The 16,755-nt window shown below is 32.3% G+C and overlaps 1 protein-coding gene and 1 non-coding gene across 5 annotated transcripts; both read left to right on the forward strand.

Annotated features, from left to right (window-relative positions):
• Nucleotides 1–3,085: 3,085 nt before the first annotated feature.
• LOC121218967 (small nucleolar RNA R71) lies at nt 3,086–3,192 on the forward strand. The gene has a single exon (XR_005915449.1). It is a non-coding gene; the product is annotated as a small nucleolar RNA R71 (small nucleolar RNA).
• Nucleotides 3,193–7,594: 4,402 nt separating this feature from the next.
• On the forward strand, nt 7,595–16,506 carry LOC107940081 (J domain-containing protein required for chloroplast accumulation response 1). 4 transcript variants are annotated; one of them, XM_016873501.2, is made up of 10 exons: nt 7,595–8,062; nt 9,085–9,467; nt 10,466–10,588; nt 11,107–11,223; nt 11,410–11,748; nt 12,603–12,664; nt 13,392–13,457; nt 14,127–14,204; nt 14,998–15,174; nt 16,268–16,506. In XM_016873501.2, the coding sequence occupies exons 1-10, from the start codon at nt 7,641–7,643 to the stop codon at nt 16,304–16,306; spliced, it is 1,806 nt and encodes a 601-aa protein (XP_016728990.1). In that variant the 5' UTR covers nt 7,595–7,640; the 3' UTR covers nt 16,307–16,506. The 4 variants fall into 4 exon arrangements, with proteins under 4 accessions (XP_016728990.1, XP_016728988.1, XP_016728989.1 ...); XM_016873499.2 differs by having other exon boundaries at nt 7,596–8,062; nt 11,410–11,790; XM_016873500.2 differs by having other exon boundaries at nt 7,596–8,062; nt 11,422–11,790.
• Nucleotides 16,507–16,755: the final 249 nt, after the last annotated feature.

Raw genomic sequence — 16,755 nt, forward strand, 5'->3', positions numbered from 1 at the left:
CCAGATCAATACTAAGCTAAACATATATATATACATATACACACAAACCTCCAAAGTAGCATTGGCATCTCGAATAGCAGCATTGGGCTTTTTCATCTTAATGTAAACACTGGCTGAAAGGAGAAAAAAGAACACTAAGCAACTGAAATCATTCTATCAAATATAAGAAAATAAAGATAAGTAAATAAATGGCTAAAATTCAATCCATGCGAATCTACAATCATATGGTCAAAAAGTTAAAATGCACAAATGGAAAAGGAATTTAATTAAATGGTAATTGACATTATCATAACAGCTAACCAGAACAGGGTCAAAAAATCATAACAGTAAATCCACACATGGCCTTTCAACTATGTTAAACAATAACCTATGGTACAACACAGTGATGTAACATGAAAGAACATAATATGCACTGCAGCACATAGATAGATGCAGATAGGTTATGAAAGAATTAGCATGGATTAAAATTGTCATTTTGAATTTTTCTAATTCCTAGACAATTCACTAACAAGAAAAAAATGCAGAAAAGTATTCAACAACTGTGAAAAAGAAAGATTCTCTACTTCAGCCGATGGTAAAAAGAGTGTGAAAAATCAGTTCATCTTCCATAGACATAATAAAAAGTAATGGTACAAACACTGCAATGAAAGGGGAAAACTAGGAAAGAGAAAAGTAAGTAAATTTTGCAAACCTTGAGATGCTAAAGTGGCAAGACAAACATCAGAGAGCCCGAAATTCTTTAGACTCATTGATTCATCAAGACTACAACAAATAACATCAAGGGAAAACATTGATTCCATTTTCATTAGTTCTTAATAATAAAGATTTTGCTAACCAGTGTGCAGCTAATAATAACAGTTTTAGATAACACGAAATAATTCAAGGATACAGTAAAGGATCCTCATCCAAGCTCTTAATTACTGAATTTGTGACGGAGAAACATCTGTCATTTGAATCCAAAACCTCTTCTTCCTCTTCGTCATTTTCAATTTCAACTTCTAATTAAAATAAAAAAGTTAAAAAGTTCCACATTATTTTCTTAAAGGAAAGTAAACAAAAATGTTCGTACAGGGGAGATAACCCAGAGGCTTGAGGTGATTTTTGAGATGGAGAAGATGCGTTTGGTTATTGTTGAAGATTTGATAACAGTGACCTAAGAGTTCCTCGAAGGAAACGGTGTCGAGGGACATGGATTCGAGAAGGTTGAGGTCGGCAGTGGCGGTTGAAACGCGGCGGTTTAGGCATTGGACGAATGTCGATGAAGCCGAATCTGAGTCCCGAAAAGTATTATCAAAATAAAAAAAGAACAATTTCGTTAATAGAAGGGGGAAAAAGTACTTCAGAAAAAAAAAGAGGGGGTAAGTGGGTAACCAAGAGGGATGGGGCGGCGGTCGATGGATTGCTTAAGAGCGTCGCAGCTGCTTTGAGGTGATTGCAGAATGAGCCGAGGCTTTTACTCAAATTTGTTATCAAATCTTCCATTTTCTTTTGAGATTGTCCCTCACTGTGTTTTGAAGGTATGAGTCCTTCTGAAAGGTATGCAAAAAGAGGGAGAGAGGGGAAGATGATGATGAAACGGTGGTGGCCGAGACGAGAAGAAACGATGACGACAGATTAATCAACGGAATCAGTGGGAAATGGGAGGAGAAAATGATTAGGACGGAAGAGGAGAGGGTCGGGTAGGGAGGGAGGGTAAAACAGAGAGATGGGGAGGGAGGCCGGGCGTAATGGCTAATACAACGATTTGAGAACGGATTGTAAAACACGGGAATTTGGGGATTAGGGGCGTAATGTAATACGCGCGTAATGGCTAATACAGCGAACCAAACGCCGGATTAGGGGCGTAATGTAATACGCGCGTAATCGGGGCGTAATGGATTGGGTAATACGGCGAACCAAACACGCTGTTATAGAAGCCCCTAGATCACACATAGCCTTTTTAATTCCCAGATGGCCTATTTTGCATGGTACTGCAAACATGCCCCTATCCTTGCATTTTGCCGGCATTTTCCGCTGTAATACTGCGGATACATTCTCACCAACATTCACCCTTTCATTACCTGTCAATTTTCGCTTGTTAGTGCAAAGCTCTTTAAGAAATTTAGCATACCGTGGTATTTGTTTGATGGCATCCAACAGCGGAATGTTGATCTCGACATTTCTAAATGTTTCAAGAATTTCCTTGTCCTCTTTACCTCTTCGACATTGGATGAATCGTTCTGGAAATGGAGGTTGAATTTTAGGCAATGGAGACTTTGGTCGGACCTGTTCGTCTTTTTCGGGTTTTTCCTGGGCAATTTTTTGGGTAAGATTCCTGTCAGGAATCGATTCCAGTACCTTTCCGCTTCGTAACGTCACTGCATTTGCATTTTGTCTAGGGTTTGGCTCTGTTTGCGACAGCAGCTTCCCTTGAGAGGTTAATTTCTCGATCGATGTGGTCAACTCTCTGATGGATGCCTCGGTTTTTTGTTGGAAATCCTTCATCTCTTTTTGGAAATTAAGATTTTGCTGTTGAAAATCAAGAACATTAGCTGCTAACTTATTGACCATGGTTTCTAGAAAATTACCTGAACCTTGCGGCTGTTGTGAAAATTGATTTTGGTATGGCTGGTTATTTTGTAGATTTGCCCCATAACTTAAGTTAGGGTGGTCCCTCCATCCTGGGTTGTAGGTATTAGCGTAGGGGTCGTACTGCCTTTGTGGTGGCCCAGGGAAATTTCCAACAGCATCCAGATGGACCGTGGCATCATCATACAAACTGGGACATGCATCAGTTGTGTGATCAGGTGTAGTACATATTCCGCATAATCGAGCTGTCTTCGCTTTTTCTGCAATAAGAGAATTCATCATATTAGTAAGTCTATCAACTTTATCCTCTAAGGTTGAATTACTTAGCTGGTGAACCCTTCTAGGGGGTTCAGTATTGGCTCGGAACTGCTGAGAATTTGCAGCCATCGTGGAGATCAAGTCTCTCGCTTGTTGGGGAGTCATGTTGACCAATGCTCCTCCACTAGCAGCGTCTACCATATTCATCTCCATGGGCTTCAAACCTTCGTAAAAGTATTGGAGGAGAGATTGCTCTGTTATACCATGTTGTGGGCAGCTTGCACACAACTTCTTAAATCGCTCCCAATAATCGTAAAGGGACTCAGCTTCTTTTTGCCTTATTCCAACGATCTCTCTTCTTAGCTCAACTGCTCGAGACGCTGGAAAAAACCTGTTCAGAAACAAACGAGATAGATCAGCCCAAGTTGTAATAGATCCAGGGGGTAAATAAAATAACCATTCCTTAGCGGAATCTGCTAAGGAGAAAGAGAAAGCACGCAATTTAATCTGATCCTCAGTTACCCCCTGAGGTTTCATGCTAAGACAAACCATATGAAATTCTTTCAGATGCTTGTGGGGATTTTCATTTTGTAACCCACCAAAAGTTGGCAATAACTGGATTAAACCTGACTTCAATTCAAAATCAGTATCCATAGTAGGATACGCGATGCATAATGGCGGTTGTTCTGTTGGAGCTTCGGCCAGTTGCCGAATTGTTTGAGCCATTGGTTCGTGTGCTAAATTTGGGTTTTCGTTAACCCTAGCGTTAAGCACTTCTTCTGGTGAGTCGACTTCTACTTTTTTGCTTTCAAGTGTTCGAGTAGGATTTTCGTTAACCCTAGACTCAGCTTCGTCGTCGACTTCTATTTGTGGCGGTGGGTTACTTTGAGTTCCAACCACCGCTGACTGCTTTTTTCGTAACTTTGTCTCCTTGCGATTGGCTCTAGCAGTCTTCTCAATTTCTGAATCGAACGCAAGAGTACCTGGAGCAGATCTGGTCATAAGAAACAAAAAAACAAGATTAGTACGTTGCCAGTCCCCGGCAACGACGCCAAAATTTGATGCGGTCGTTGAAAGCACCAAAAATATCCTATCCCTAATAAATAATGAAAAGAATAGTAAAAGGGAAGTAGGGTCAAATCCTCAGGGACTGGACTTGCAAAATATCTTGTTTCGTGATATCCCAGGCAGAGTCTTGCCCAAGACAACCTGCGTTCCTAAAAAAAATAAAAACAATAGAAGAATTAAATTGTTGGATCTAGAAACGAAAAATAAAATAAAAACAGAATTAAGAATATTGAATTGAAAATTAGAAAAAAATAAAAAATAGAGTTGAGAGAAAGAAAATTCTTATGGGAGATTCTAGCCTCCAGTTGTCTCGTTCCGCCTTGGGTTAAATCCTCGGCTTTTAGATGATCCTTCCTAAACCGAATAAGCCAGTTATAGTGGAAGAGGACGCCTACGACCACCAGCTCCAATGATTTAGACTTACAATTTGGTGGAACCTGACTCTAGCCAACAATCGATTCTGTGGGATCGTCTTATGCTAGATCAACGCTTCTCAATGGCGAATCCCACGCCATTGTCTCTTGGGCTCGCCAACCTCTGACGCAGTAAGCTAACGAATCGACTGTGCAACCTTCCCAAAACATACAAAGCGGCCGCCTTTGCATACGTTGAAAAGCTTACTTCTTAAGGGACATGGACGGAAGCGTCAGCCCCATAGTGCGGAGAAACGATGAATACTCGTTGAGAGGGCTAAGTACGGATTCTAAGCCTCAATAACCCTTTTGGGGATTTTTGACAATCTTCGGCTAAATGGGTTTAGTGGCTCATGGTTGTGGTAGAAAAGAAAATAAATAAAATAAAAATAAAGATTTTATTGAAAAGAAATATGAAAAGAACAAAAGCCTAGACTTTTAGGGAGAGAGTGTTTACAGAAAAAGAAAAGATGGGCCCCCTTTTGAGTCACTTCACCCCCTATTTATAGTGCTAGGGGAAATATTCTAATTCTACTTAAATTCCTAAAAGATAAATACATTTAATTGAAGATAAATAAAGATAAAATAAAATCCTAAAAATAATCCTTAATAATTATCTCAAAATTAATTATCCTAATATAATTAAAATAGAGTTTAATAAAATAAAATCTCTTCTTTTTGCATTTCAACCCTTGTGTCCTCCATGCTTGCACTTTCGGCACTAACTTTTCCTTGTGTCGCACATTGGCCCATTTTATCTCTAAATTCACGCTTTTGGCCCTTAATTTCACTTTTGCCTCAAATTTAGTCCCTATGAGATAAAAGATCATAAATGGCTCAAATTAGCAGGATCATACTCAGAATAAATACATAATTAATACATAAAAATACGTTATTCTAGAGTGTCAAACTTTTTTTGTCAAACTTTACAAGCAGTTTAATTAGTACACTTGTGCTATATTATGCAAACTAAGGTTTTGGTTGTTTTTTTTTTCCATTATAATTTGTTTGCTGCATTGTCTTGTCTGCATATTGTATTACCTGTTTAGTTTTTTTTTTTCCTCAAGACTGTTTGTTTCGGTATTCATTCGGTCGTTTCGGGTTTTATATATTAAGAACCAAATAAATTGACTAAAACTTAATTTGGACTCAGTAATTATCGAGTTAAGTTTGAACTCGAGCTATCAATCAAGTTGAATTCGAGCACTATGATACTTTGTTTAGACGGCTCATTAGTCTTATTGAATTTTTCATTTTAATATATTTTTATATTATGAAATATATTTGCACTTACTAATCGAACTGGGGTAGGTTACTTAAGTCTCGAGTCGAGTTCAAGCTTAGAAATTTATGTTCGATTGTGTTCAAATTTCTAATTGAATAGAGCTTGACGTTGTCCCTATGTGAGTTTGACTCAACTTGATTACACATCTACCCTTTTCTCTCGAATGTAATCTAAAAATGAATTTTGGCTTTTATAACCGAACAGATTAAATTAATTTATTTAATAATTTTATTTTTAATTTATTTTAAACATATTTTAAAAGAAAACAGGAAAGAAAAAGCGATTAACCGATTTAATTGATCAAACAAAATAAAGTTAAGCCGATTTGGTTAGGTTTAGGGGCGGATACAAGGGACCCAAAATTGAAAAATTGCAATTCTAACCTTCAATAAATGATCAAATTATAAATTAATATAGGAGAGAAATATACTTTGGCGCCTCTAAAAATGAAAAACATTCTTTTTTTCTTTTGGTATAGAAAAATATTTTATTTAGTCCTTCCGAAAAAATAAATTAATACATAATAAAATCTATATTTTACATTTTAAACATTTATAAATCATTTTTGATCTCTTAAAAAAAATTTGGGTTCACCCCTAATTAGGTCAATTAAAACAGTTAGAGGATTATATATAAAAATAAACTAAACCAATTAAAAAAAGATTGGGCCCCTAATTGGATAAGCTTTAATGTTAAGTCACCATTATATTCCTTCTTGAAGAGGAAAAAAACAGATTCGAGGACTAGAAAAGGAAAATCATAATAACAGGCTATGGATATATAACACAGATTTGCAGAAAACGAAGTGAGACAAAACATCGTACCACAAAAATTCATGAATTAATGGCTGCCATGAGATTTTATTAAAATGGTCTCCACTTAATAACAAAATAAACCCTTCAATTTTTGGCATTTTTCTACTCTTATCCATAAACAAACTGACAAAATCACTTTAAAGCCTTTGTGGCTTCAAATCTTTGGACAAACAGGTAACAACCCCCCCCCCCACCCCACCTTTGAATTTTTGGGTCTAATTTGGCCTCAATCCCTTTGCTTTTTGGACTTTTGAAATTTAATCCATTCTATTTGCCTGGTTTGAAAATTAATTAATAACATTATTGATTTGAATGTATCTATACTGTTCTTTTAAGTGCTTAACTGAGTTTATGTCACCTGGTTTCAATTCAATTGGAAAATTACCAATAACTCTGTTGAGAAATTACCGAAAACATTATGTTCTTTAATATCTCAACGATACTAGAGTTATTTGAATCAAAGTTTCATTTGTTTTTTTATCGATTTTTTTTATAAATATATTACATCATGGGTGTGCCAATATAGGGGTGAAATCGAGCTGAACCAAGCTTGAATATTGGCAAGCTTGAGCTTGAATTCTACTTGAAATTTGGAGCTCCATACTTAGTTCAAGCTCAATTGAACATCTATTTTTAAGCTAGAACTCGACTTGAGATATAATCGAGGTACTTGAGATCAATCTCAATTAAGGTTGTTTATTAATTTTTGTACTCTAGCTCAAGCTCGAGCTCGATTAAGCTTGTACATATCCAAGCTCAAGCTTAAGCTTGGCTCGATAATTAAGCTTAAGGTTAATAATATATATTAAGGGAAAAAACTAAATTTAATAATATAAAATATTCAAAATATATACTAAAAATAAAAATATCAATAAGACTCACAAGCCAAGTATTACTAAGCTTGGAATCGGTTCGACCAATAGCTCTAGTTATTCAAGCTCAAACTCAGGTTAATAATTACTGAATTAAATTTGAGTATTCTCTTAGTGAAACTCAAATGATTTGCGACCACCAATGTCTCATTTACATCCACCGCATACCATAATCTAGTGTTATTAATCGAACTTCAATTTTCAAATTATACAAGCCAAAGGACTAAATTTCAAAAGTCTGAAAAGTACAAATACTAAAGCATATTTAAACCTTTTCCCTTTTTTGGTCCTTATAAAACAATTTTCATTCGTTTCATCAGTTTTCCTCTGCAAAATTTGACAGTTCGTAAAGCATTTGAAGATGCAAGGATTTTCACATAAAGAACAAAACGGTGTCGCTTTAAGCTCAGATATAGACTTTAATGACGTCTTCGGCGGTCCGCCGAAGAGGAGATCGTCGATGCACGAGACACGACGCCGTTTTAGTGAAAACAGGGATTCATCATCTTCATCATCATCTTCATTCGGTTCAAGTGATGAAATATCTTTTTCTGCATCGTCGAAGAATCCATGGTTGTCCGGTTCAAGTGAAAAACCAGTGTTCGGCGGTGAAGAAGGGATGAACCAGCGGAGGCACTCGAATGCTGATTTCTTTAATGATATTTTTGGTGGGAATAATGATCGGTGTTTGAGTTCTTCGCCGAGGAAATATGAAATGAAGGATCCTTTTGCACCACCATCCATGGCGGAGCCTTTTGCTACTTCATTGCCTAGTCGGTTCAGGTTCGGTTCTCACCTTTTCCTTTTTCGGCTTTCATTATGTTATATTGCTTAGCGCCAGGGGTGAAGCTAGCAGGGGCGAATACAAAAATTTTTTTAGCGAATTTTAAAATTTTAACAGCTCAAATATAATTTTTTTCATTTTTAGAGGATCAAAGTACAATTTCACCACATATTAACTTACATTTTCATCATTCATAAAGGGACTAAATTGAATGACTTTCATTTGGAGACCAAGGTCCTTGCCTGCCCCCTAAATTCACCCTTAGAAGCCAGGAAATTTTTGTTGAGGGTTGAAATTAAATTAAATTTTTTATGAGAGTTAAAATGTAATTTTTTTATTGTAAGCTTAAAACTTTATGATTTTTAAAAAAGATTAAGTCATAATTTTATCATTTTAAAAAGGTTAAAATGTAATTTTATTATGTATTAATTTATAAATTTTTAAATTTTAGTGGAGTTAAAATGTAAATTATTTATTTTAGGGGTCAGGTCCTGGTTGTCCCTTCTAATGTTGCCCATGCTTAGGGTGGAGAAAAAAAATCAAAAAATCGAACATCGACTCCAACCATAGTGTTTAGATGATTTTTAGAATAGAAATTAAAAAATTATGATTTTCCATAGCCGAACCTTTTGCTACTTCATTGCTTATTACCAGAGGCTAAAGCTAAAAATATTGTGTTAAAAATATTTAAATTTAATGTTTTATATTTTAGAGGGCTTAAAATAGCAATTGTACCATTTGACCAAGGCCAAAATTAAAATTTGAAAAGTAGAGGGACTAAATTCTTAGAAATGAAAGTATATGAACTAAATTCCAAAATTTGAAAGCGTACAGGGATTTATGACATATTTTAACCTTTTTTTTAAAAAAATTACAAGCATTAAATTATAAATATGACCATATTAGAGTGACCAAAACCAAATTTAACCTTTTACGATTTTTCAACAAATTTTGGCATGAAGCTCGTGCTCTATTTACTCCAATGGCTTACTTTTTTTGCTGCCATTTTGATTTTCCCCAGCCTTTTGAACAAAGGAATTGACCTCCCAACATCTGCCTCTCCACAAAACAAGGTTAAAGCTTCAAATAGCTTAAGCTATTACGCTACCAGGCACGATCACGAAACAAAAAGCAATTCAATCGAAGATTCAAATGGTTCTAAGATCTCCAACAATGGCGACAAATTGCAGAGATGCTCAAGTCTTAAGGGATGGGTGACATGCGATAGCAGATCGGATAATTGGTTCGTCTCCGGTGATAGAACGTCGGTGAATGCTAAATCTTTTAGAATCGATTCGAGAAATGGAGACGGAGAAAGAGTTCGATCTATTAAGGAAGATGATCGATCCCTTTCTCGGCCTCAGCTTAAAACTCTGGAATTGCTTTTACATGAAGACCAACAAGGTACGGATGAATTTGGGTTGGGTCAATTTGAGCTTAAATTCTTTTGAGTATTTTGGGTTCGGATCATTTAAGTTTATCTTAAGTTTTTTAAGTTTGGATTTGACATTATGATTAACTCATTCAAATTATTTCAATTTTATTTGTTTAATGGTAAACTACACCAAATGTTACTAAATTATTAGTAAGTTTATATTTTGGTCACTAAATTTTAAAAAAATTATAAAATAATCATTAAATTATTTGAAAGTTTTTATTTAAGTCATTGGATTGTTAAAAGCATTGTTGCATATGCTTCTCTGTTCGCACTGCCTGTACCGATGAAAGTTCTTATTCCCCTTCTTTCTACAGTTCAATTTTTTTAATGAAATAATTTTGAATATCACGAATCTACGAATCAAAATCTAAACAGTTTTTTTCTTCGATCTCCTACATTGGTCTTCAAATCGACTTGGATCTAAGATATATTCTTCTACTCGTTGATCGGTACTGACCCACCATACCGATCATCGTATCATCACTTAGAACTTGTTAGTCGGACTTTTAAAAAAAATTAACAGTCCAGTGGCTTAAATAAAAATTTTCAAATAGTTCAATGACTTAAATGAAAATTTTCAAATAATTTAGTGACTATTTTGTAATTTTTTAAAACTAAGTAACCAAAACATAAACTTATTAATAATTTAGTGATCTTTAGTATAATTTACTCTTATTTTAATATTTTGGGTTGGGATAGTTAGAATTATAGACTTTCTTTTTTTTTTTAGTTCATGTCATTTTATTTTGGATTATGATAGATTTAAATAATTTCTATGTTGGTTTTAACGAATTCGAATTATTTAAATTCTTTTATTAAACTTAATTGAAACAAATTCGAATTTAAATTAATTAAATTGAATTTTCAAGTTTAAATTAAAATTGAAATCCCTAATTATACCCATATGATGCATTTTGGTGCTTATGTGCTATTTCTTATACTGTTTTTATTCTACATTGTGCAGGCAATGATGAGATGAATAGATATGATGGAACAAAAGACATTTCTAGGAAGAGTTCAAAGAAGTTATATGAAATTCTAGATGTTGAAAACATCAATATGGAAGCCAATATAACAATAGTAAAAGGTAGTTTTGAGTATTTTGGATTGGATATTTGAGTTTAGGTTATTTTGATTTATTAATTTAAGTTATTTTATTTTTATTCTTGTCTTATACTTAAGTTCAATTCATTCGGGTTTGGGTCATTGTAGGTTTTAGTCATCTTAAGTTGATTATTTTGGGTTCCAATCATTTCTGTACTGGGTTGGTCAATAACAACGGAACATATTATTATGTTTTGGGGACTACTTAAAATTTTCAAAATTTCAAGAGGTCTAATTGAAATTTTTAAAATTTTAGAGTCTTAATAAAAAAATTTGGGATTAACTTTTTAAAATGCTTAATTAAAAATTTTTAAAAACTTAATTTTAAAAAATGGGGAGGGGGGGAGCCTTCTAGCTCCAACAACGTTCCACCCTTAATTGATATCTTCAAGTTGATACTTTTTTATGATGAAACTGGGTTAAATTGAATTTAAATTTAAATTAATTAAACTGATTTTTTGAATTTTGGTCAGAATTGATTTTCATATTGTTTTCTTGTAGGTAATGATGAGATGATCAAGAAATTTCATGATATACCATATGATGAAAACATCAAGAAACTAAATACTACAAGAAGTGCTAATTCCACCAATATGGAAGCCACTACAAGAGTAAAAGGTCATTTGTTTAAGTAATTTTTAATCGAGATCATTTCAATTTGATACATTAGTTCAATTTATTCGGATTTAGATTATTTCGGGTTTTGACCATTTAATTTAAATTTTTAATATTTTATAATTAAATTAGGTAAAATCGTGTTTGAATTCAAATTCGGATTAGAATTGATTTTTCATATTATTTTAGTACATCATGCAGATGAGAAGAACAAGAAATTACATGAAATTCTAGATGATGGAAACATCAAGGAACCAAATACTACAAAAAGGGCCAATTCCAACAATATAGAAGCTATTACAACAAGAGCAAAAGGTTCACCTAGGAACTCATGGGATAATGGGAAAAGCAAAGTTAGAGGAAAGGTCAAAGAATTCATCAAAATTTTCAACCAAGATGCTTCACCAAAGCCAGAGAATGAACCAAATCATCTTCAAATGAATGAAAATGAAGTGAAATTTCATATGCCTACAATGCAAGAGAAGAAACCATCTTCCCAAGTTGCCATTGCAGATCATATGAGTAAAGGTGAAGCACAAAAGAACAACAATGGTTCATTAATAGATCATGGTCAGTTTATCTTATTCTTCTACTACTTTATGCATGTTGGTTTAGGAAAGGTGAATTTGGTTGGCAGATCCCTCTATTAGAGAGACCAAATCAAGTTAGTCTTACAATTAAATGAAACAATTTAGTTCTTATACTATTAATAACAATGGGTAAACCACATTAGTAATGACCCAACTATAAAAGTTACAAATGATCACTCAAGTCTTTAATTTTGTCTTTTTTGGTCACCCAACTATCGTTGATTTTTGGGTCTTTTCATTTTTACATTAGCCAGCTAGTGACCAAAAAAATACAAATTTGAACAGTTGGCTGACCATTTTATAACCTTTCATAGTTAGGTAACCAAAAAAAAATTTACTAATAATTGTGTGACTATTTTAAACTTTTCATAGTTAGATGACCAAAAAATAAAAATAAAAAATTATAATTGAGTGACCTCTACTGCAGTTTACCCAAAAAGAATCAAATAAAGCTATATTTTAAAAGTATTTTTATGATTTTGCAAATGAAAAAAACTAATTTTTTCCATTTTTAAACAGTAAATATTCCGATTTTATCTTATTTAATTCTTTTTAATAGTAGAAAGTTTAAACCAATCCATTTAATAATAAAAAAACTAATTTAATTTTATCTCTATAATGGAGCGACTTTTATTATTTGCACTAAATATCTCCCAACTATTTTTTTATTATTATTAAAGAGATAATTGTCAAAATCGAGCCAAACCAATTAATTAAATTAAAAATTAGTAGTTAAACTGATTCGATTATCAATTTTAGAATTTAATTATCTACTTACTTTATTGGCATCAGTTTCTAATGGCTTCAACACTGTAATCGAAGATCCTGCAAAATCATCCGAGGACAACTTTTTGGTACGTCACCTATCCATTTCCATAGCAATAGTTGAGTTAATGAGTGATATGCTTTTCATATATATATATAAATTATATAAGAATTTTAATTTAATATGCAATATTGTATATGAATGTTGACATAATGTGTAATGTCATATATGAATTTTGATTTTGTGTGATTTTATACATAAAATTTTGATTTGATTCAATTTTCAGTAATTACTAACAATATTATCAAATTAGCACAATTTTATATCGATATATTACATACACAAATTATTATATTAATCCGGTATGAAAATAAACGTATGTATCTATTTCTTTAAATGTGTACAATTGAATCAAAATCAAAGTTCCATGTATTCATATGAACCACAATTCAAATTTTATATGTATAATTACAAAGTTTATATATTAAATTGCATATTAAAATAAAATTGATATAAAAATTTGTTATTTATTTTCTTTTTTTTTATATTTGACCCCACTTAACTTGAATATAGTTTCGATCCAACTTGATTTAATCTTAAAAAATTAACAACTCGAACTTGTTCAATCTGAATTCAAATTAATTTGTACGCGATTAATTCAAACTTGAAATCACCCCGGATTGATGCAACACTTAAAACCGATTCGACCTGTTGAATTGATGAATCTAATTAGCCATTAAAGCATGTAGGTTTTCTTTTTTATATTATGATTTTGGTTTAACCCTAATGAGATGCATATTTTGGTTTAAGAACAGATTGAAGACCAAACACCAGAAGAGAAAATTTTCCCAGATTTTGGTATTGATCCGGAAGAAATCAAGGTAATGTAAAATGCTTTTATAATTAAGGAAACATAATTTTTGGCCCCTGAATTTGATAATTAGTTCCACTTTGATACATGTACTCTTTTTTGGTCCATTATAGCATTTGAACTTGACAACTAGGTCTATTTTGGACCCTAAACATAAAAAAAAAATAGTTTAACGATGTAGTACAACTCCAGAGTGTTATATTCAGTGTTTTAATAATCTAATTGGTTGTTGAATAGATCACACCATCAGTTCCTTATTCAACCAGTTCAACTGATTCAACTTTAAAATTTTAAAAGTTAAAATTAAATTTTTTTATTAAACCGATTCAACTTGTTCAACTATCGATTTTTGTCCCGTTTTTAATTTTTACCAATTTCAAGCAGTTTTCGAGTCAAGTGGTTCATCTCCTTTATTCGGAATGTTATATCAATCAATTCTCGATCCGTCTGATCATGTTCCAATAACATCGATCACATCATCAAATCTTAACAGAATCCAAGTTTAGGGACCAAAATGGATCTAGTTAACAAGTTCAAGGATAAAAAAAAATACAGATACTAAAATGGATCTAATTGTTAAATTCAAGGGAAAAAATCACATTATTCCTTGTAATAATTATATAAAAAATAACTCCCATTTTGCTTCACATTTTTCAGCCTCTTACATTATTTAATGCAGGCCATTGATGCTAAAATACAGCAATGGTCAAATGGAAAACAAGGAAACATCCGTTCACTGTTGTCAACCTTGCAATATGTAAGTAGCAATGGATCCAACTTCAGTTATTATTAGCTCAATTGGCCGTGTCGGATCGGTTATAGATTGGATCAAGTTTAATTTGGATTATAAAATTTTTAGGTTATTTTGAGTTCAGGTTTTATTTTGGGGTTAGGGTCAAGTCATAGTAAGTTGTACTTTTAAGACATTTTAGGTTACATGTTTTAGACCATTTTGAGTTTCAGTTATTTCAAGTTTTGATTGATCGGATAGGATTATTGACTTTTACAGTCAAATGAAATTAGATCATATTCAGATTAATCGGATTAGATTTTTGAATACAAGTAAAAATACTGTCCCAAAGGAATGTTACGTGCCGTATGAAGCAAATTAAAAGAAATACCTAATAATATAGCTGATAAAAGGACAGTCATTCTTAAGGGAACACAAGTTTTGTCAATTAGGCGGGTCAGGTTGGTTTTATAACAGTTAAAATCAAAATTTAAAATTTTCGAGCCATTTCGGGTTCAAGTCATTTTGAAGTTTAGACAAGTTTTAGATCTGGATCATTTCAAATTCAAGTTGTTTTAGATTTGTGCTATTTAAGGTTCGATTAGTTTTGGGTTAAGATCATTCAAGTTTGCTTCTAGGATTTTTTTTTTTAAATCATCTTGAGTTTAGGTAATTTCAAGTTATTTTGAGTTTTATTTATTCGAATCGTTCAAGATCTTGATCATTTCCGGTATTGATCATATTCTAAATTTGAGGCAAATCTAAAGAACTTGCCTTTTGCCTTTGAAAGACTAACAATGGTTGCATTGCAAACACACAGGTTCTTTGGCCTAACAGTGGTTGGAAGCCAGTGCCTCTCATGGACATAATTGAAGGACCTGCAGTGAAAAGATCATATCAAAAAGCTCTATTGTGTCTACATCCAGATAAACTACAACAAAAAGGTGCTGCCTCAGATCAAAAATACATTGCACAAATTGTCTTTGATTTTCTACAGGTAATATTATGATTTCCTATTCAAATATTTATCCACGTATTGATACAACTGTCAAATGGACGAGTCGAATTAGGTTTGGATTAGATTTATCAGTGTATGATCAATTTGAGATTTTATAATTTTTGGGTTACTTTGAGTTTGGAAGTTTTAAAGTTCGGTTTGTTTCAGAGAATCATTTAAGTTTAAAAATTAAGTTTTTTTCACGTCGTATAATATCAAGTTTAGGTCATTTTGAATTTTTTATTTAGATCATTTCAAATTTTAATCATTTTGAGTTTGAACTGTTTTAGATTAAAATTATTATTTTTATTTAAATTATCAATTTATTATATTCGAATTAATCGGATTGAAATTTTAAATTCTGAATTAAATTTGTGTCAAGAGAAGTAAAGCTTTGGAATTTGGCTATGGTGCAGTTGCTGGCCTACCAAATTTGTCTAATATGATCAATTATTGTACTACAAACAAAGTCCAAGCTAAGACAAGTTGAAATTTCATACAATGTTGCTGACCAACATGTCTTCCTATTAGGGCAATGGCATTTAGACTTGCCAATTGTTGGCTCTTCTTAGGCCAGCCCTTGTTTTTTCTCCTAAATTATATCTCATTTCCATATTGATTCTTAAAGTGTTTTTTTATTGAGAAATTGTCTCTAAATTATCAGTTTCATTTTATTTTAGTTAAAAAAAAGTGTACAAGAATATGTCATGTGTCATGTTTATTCTTATTGGTTAACATAGTTTTAAGAATAAATTGAGATAAAATTAAAAATTTAGATACGGATTTTAAAATTTTTGGATTAGTTCAAGTTTGTATCTTTTAAAGTTCAGATCATCTAGGTATGTGAAATTTGGGTAATGTCATTTCAAGTTTTGATCAACTCGAGTCTTGTCATTCAAGTTTGATATTCAAATTAAACTATATGAGATTTACTTATTCCGATTAATTTTAAATTCGAATTATTTCAAGTTCAAATCATTTTTGAATTTAAACTGTTATTTTTTTATGACAAAATCGAATTGAATATTACTTAGATCGGTTTTCGGATTTAACGCAATACAATTATGTGATTTTACCCTCTTTGGAATCTCAGGATGCATGGGCTCATTTCAACTCAGTTGGTTTAATGTGATTTTTCACTTGTGCGACGTTCCACCCGCCGACAAAAGGATGCAAAATTAGGTGCTCAATATTGGGGTTAAGGCATAATTTTTTATTCTTTATAGGTTGTTTTACTTTAAAATGTAGATTTTCTAACTTAAATATACTTGAATTCTTGTCCCACAATATGTTTGGAATATATATAAAAACCCTAATAAAGATTACTTCAAATTCTAATATTAGTCTTTGTATTTTGCGAATATTATGGATTTAATCCTTGTATTTTAATTTGATCATTTTTAGTTCCTGTATTTTTTAAATTTTAAAAATCTATTTTCACCAAATGATAATTGTAAATTCATTGAGTTAAGTTTTGCTTTTTTCGAATTCTGATGTGTCAAACATATTATCATGTGTAGGGACGAATTCAGAAAAATTTTTTAAGGGGGAGGAATTGAATTATATTCTTGTGAGGTTAAA

This window comes from Gossypium hirsutum, chromosome D06, assembly GCF_007990345.1.
Source record: "Gossypium hirsutum isolate 1008001.06 chromosome D06, Gossypium_hirsutum_v2.1, whole genome shotgun sequence".
In the NCBI taxonomy this organism is placed as follows: domain Eukaryota; kingdom Viridiplantae; phylum Streptophyta; class Magnoliopsida; order Malvales; family Malvaceae; genus Gossypium; species Gossypium hirsutum.

Excerpts from the sequence above, each read along its gene's own strand:
- LOC107940081 (XM_016873499.2), top strand. The coding sequence starts at position 7,641 with ATGCAAGGATTTTCACATAAAGAACAAAACGGTGTCGCTTTAAGCTCA. Across the intron at positions 10,589-11,106 it reads CAATATAACAATAGTAAAAG|GTAATGATGAGATGATCAAG; the intron begins GTAGTTTTGAGT and ends GTTTTCTTGTAG. Across the intron at positions 12,665-13,391 it reads CATCCGAGGACAACTTTTTG|ATTGAAGACCAAACACCAGA; the intron begins GTACGTCACCTA and ends GTTTAAGAACAG.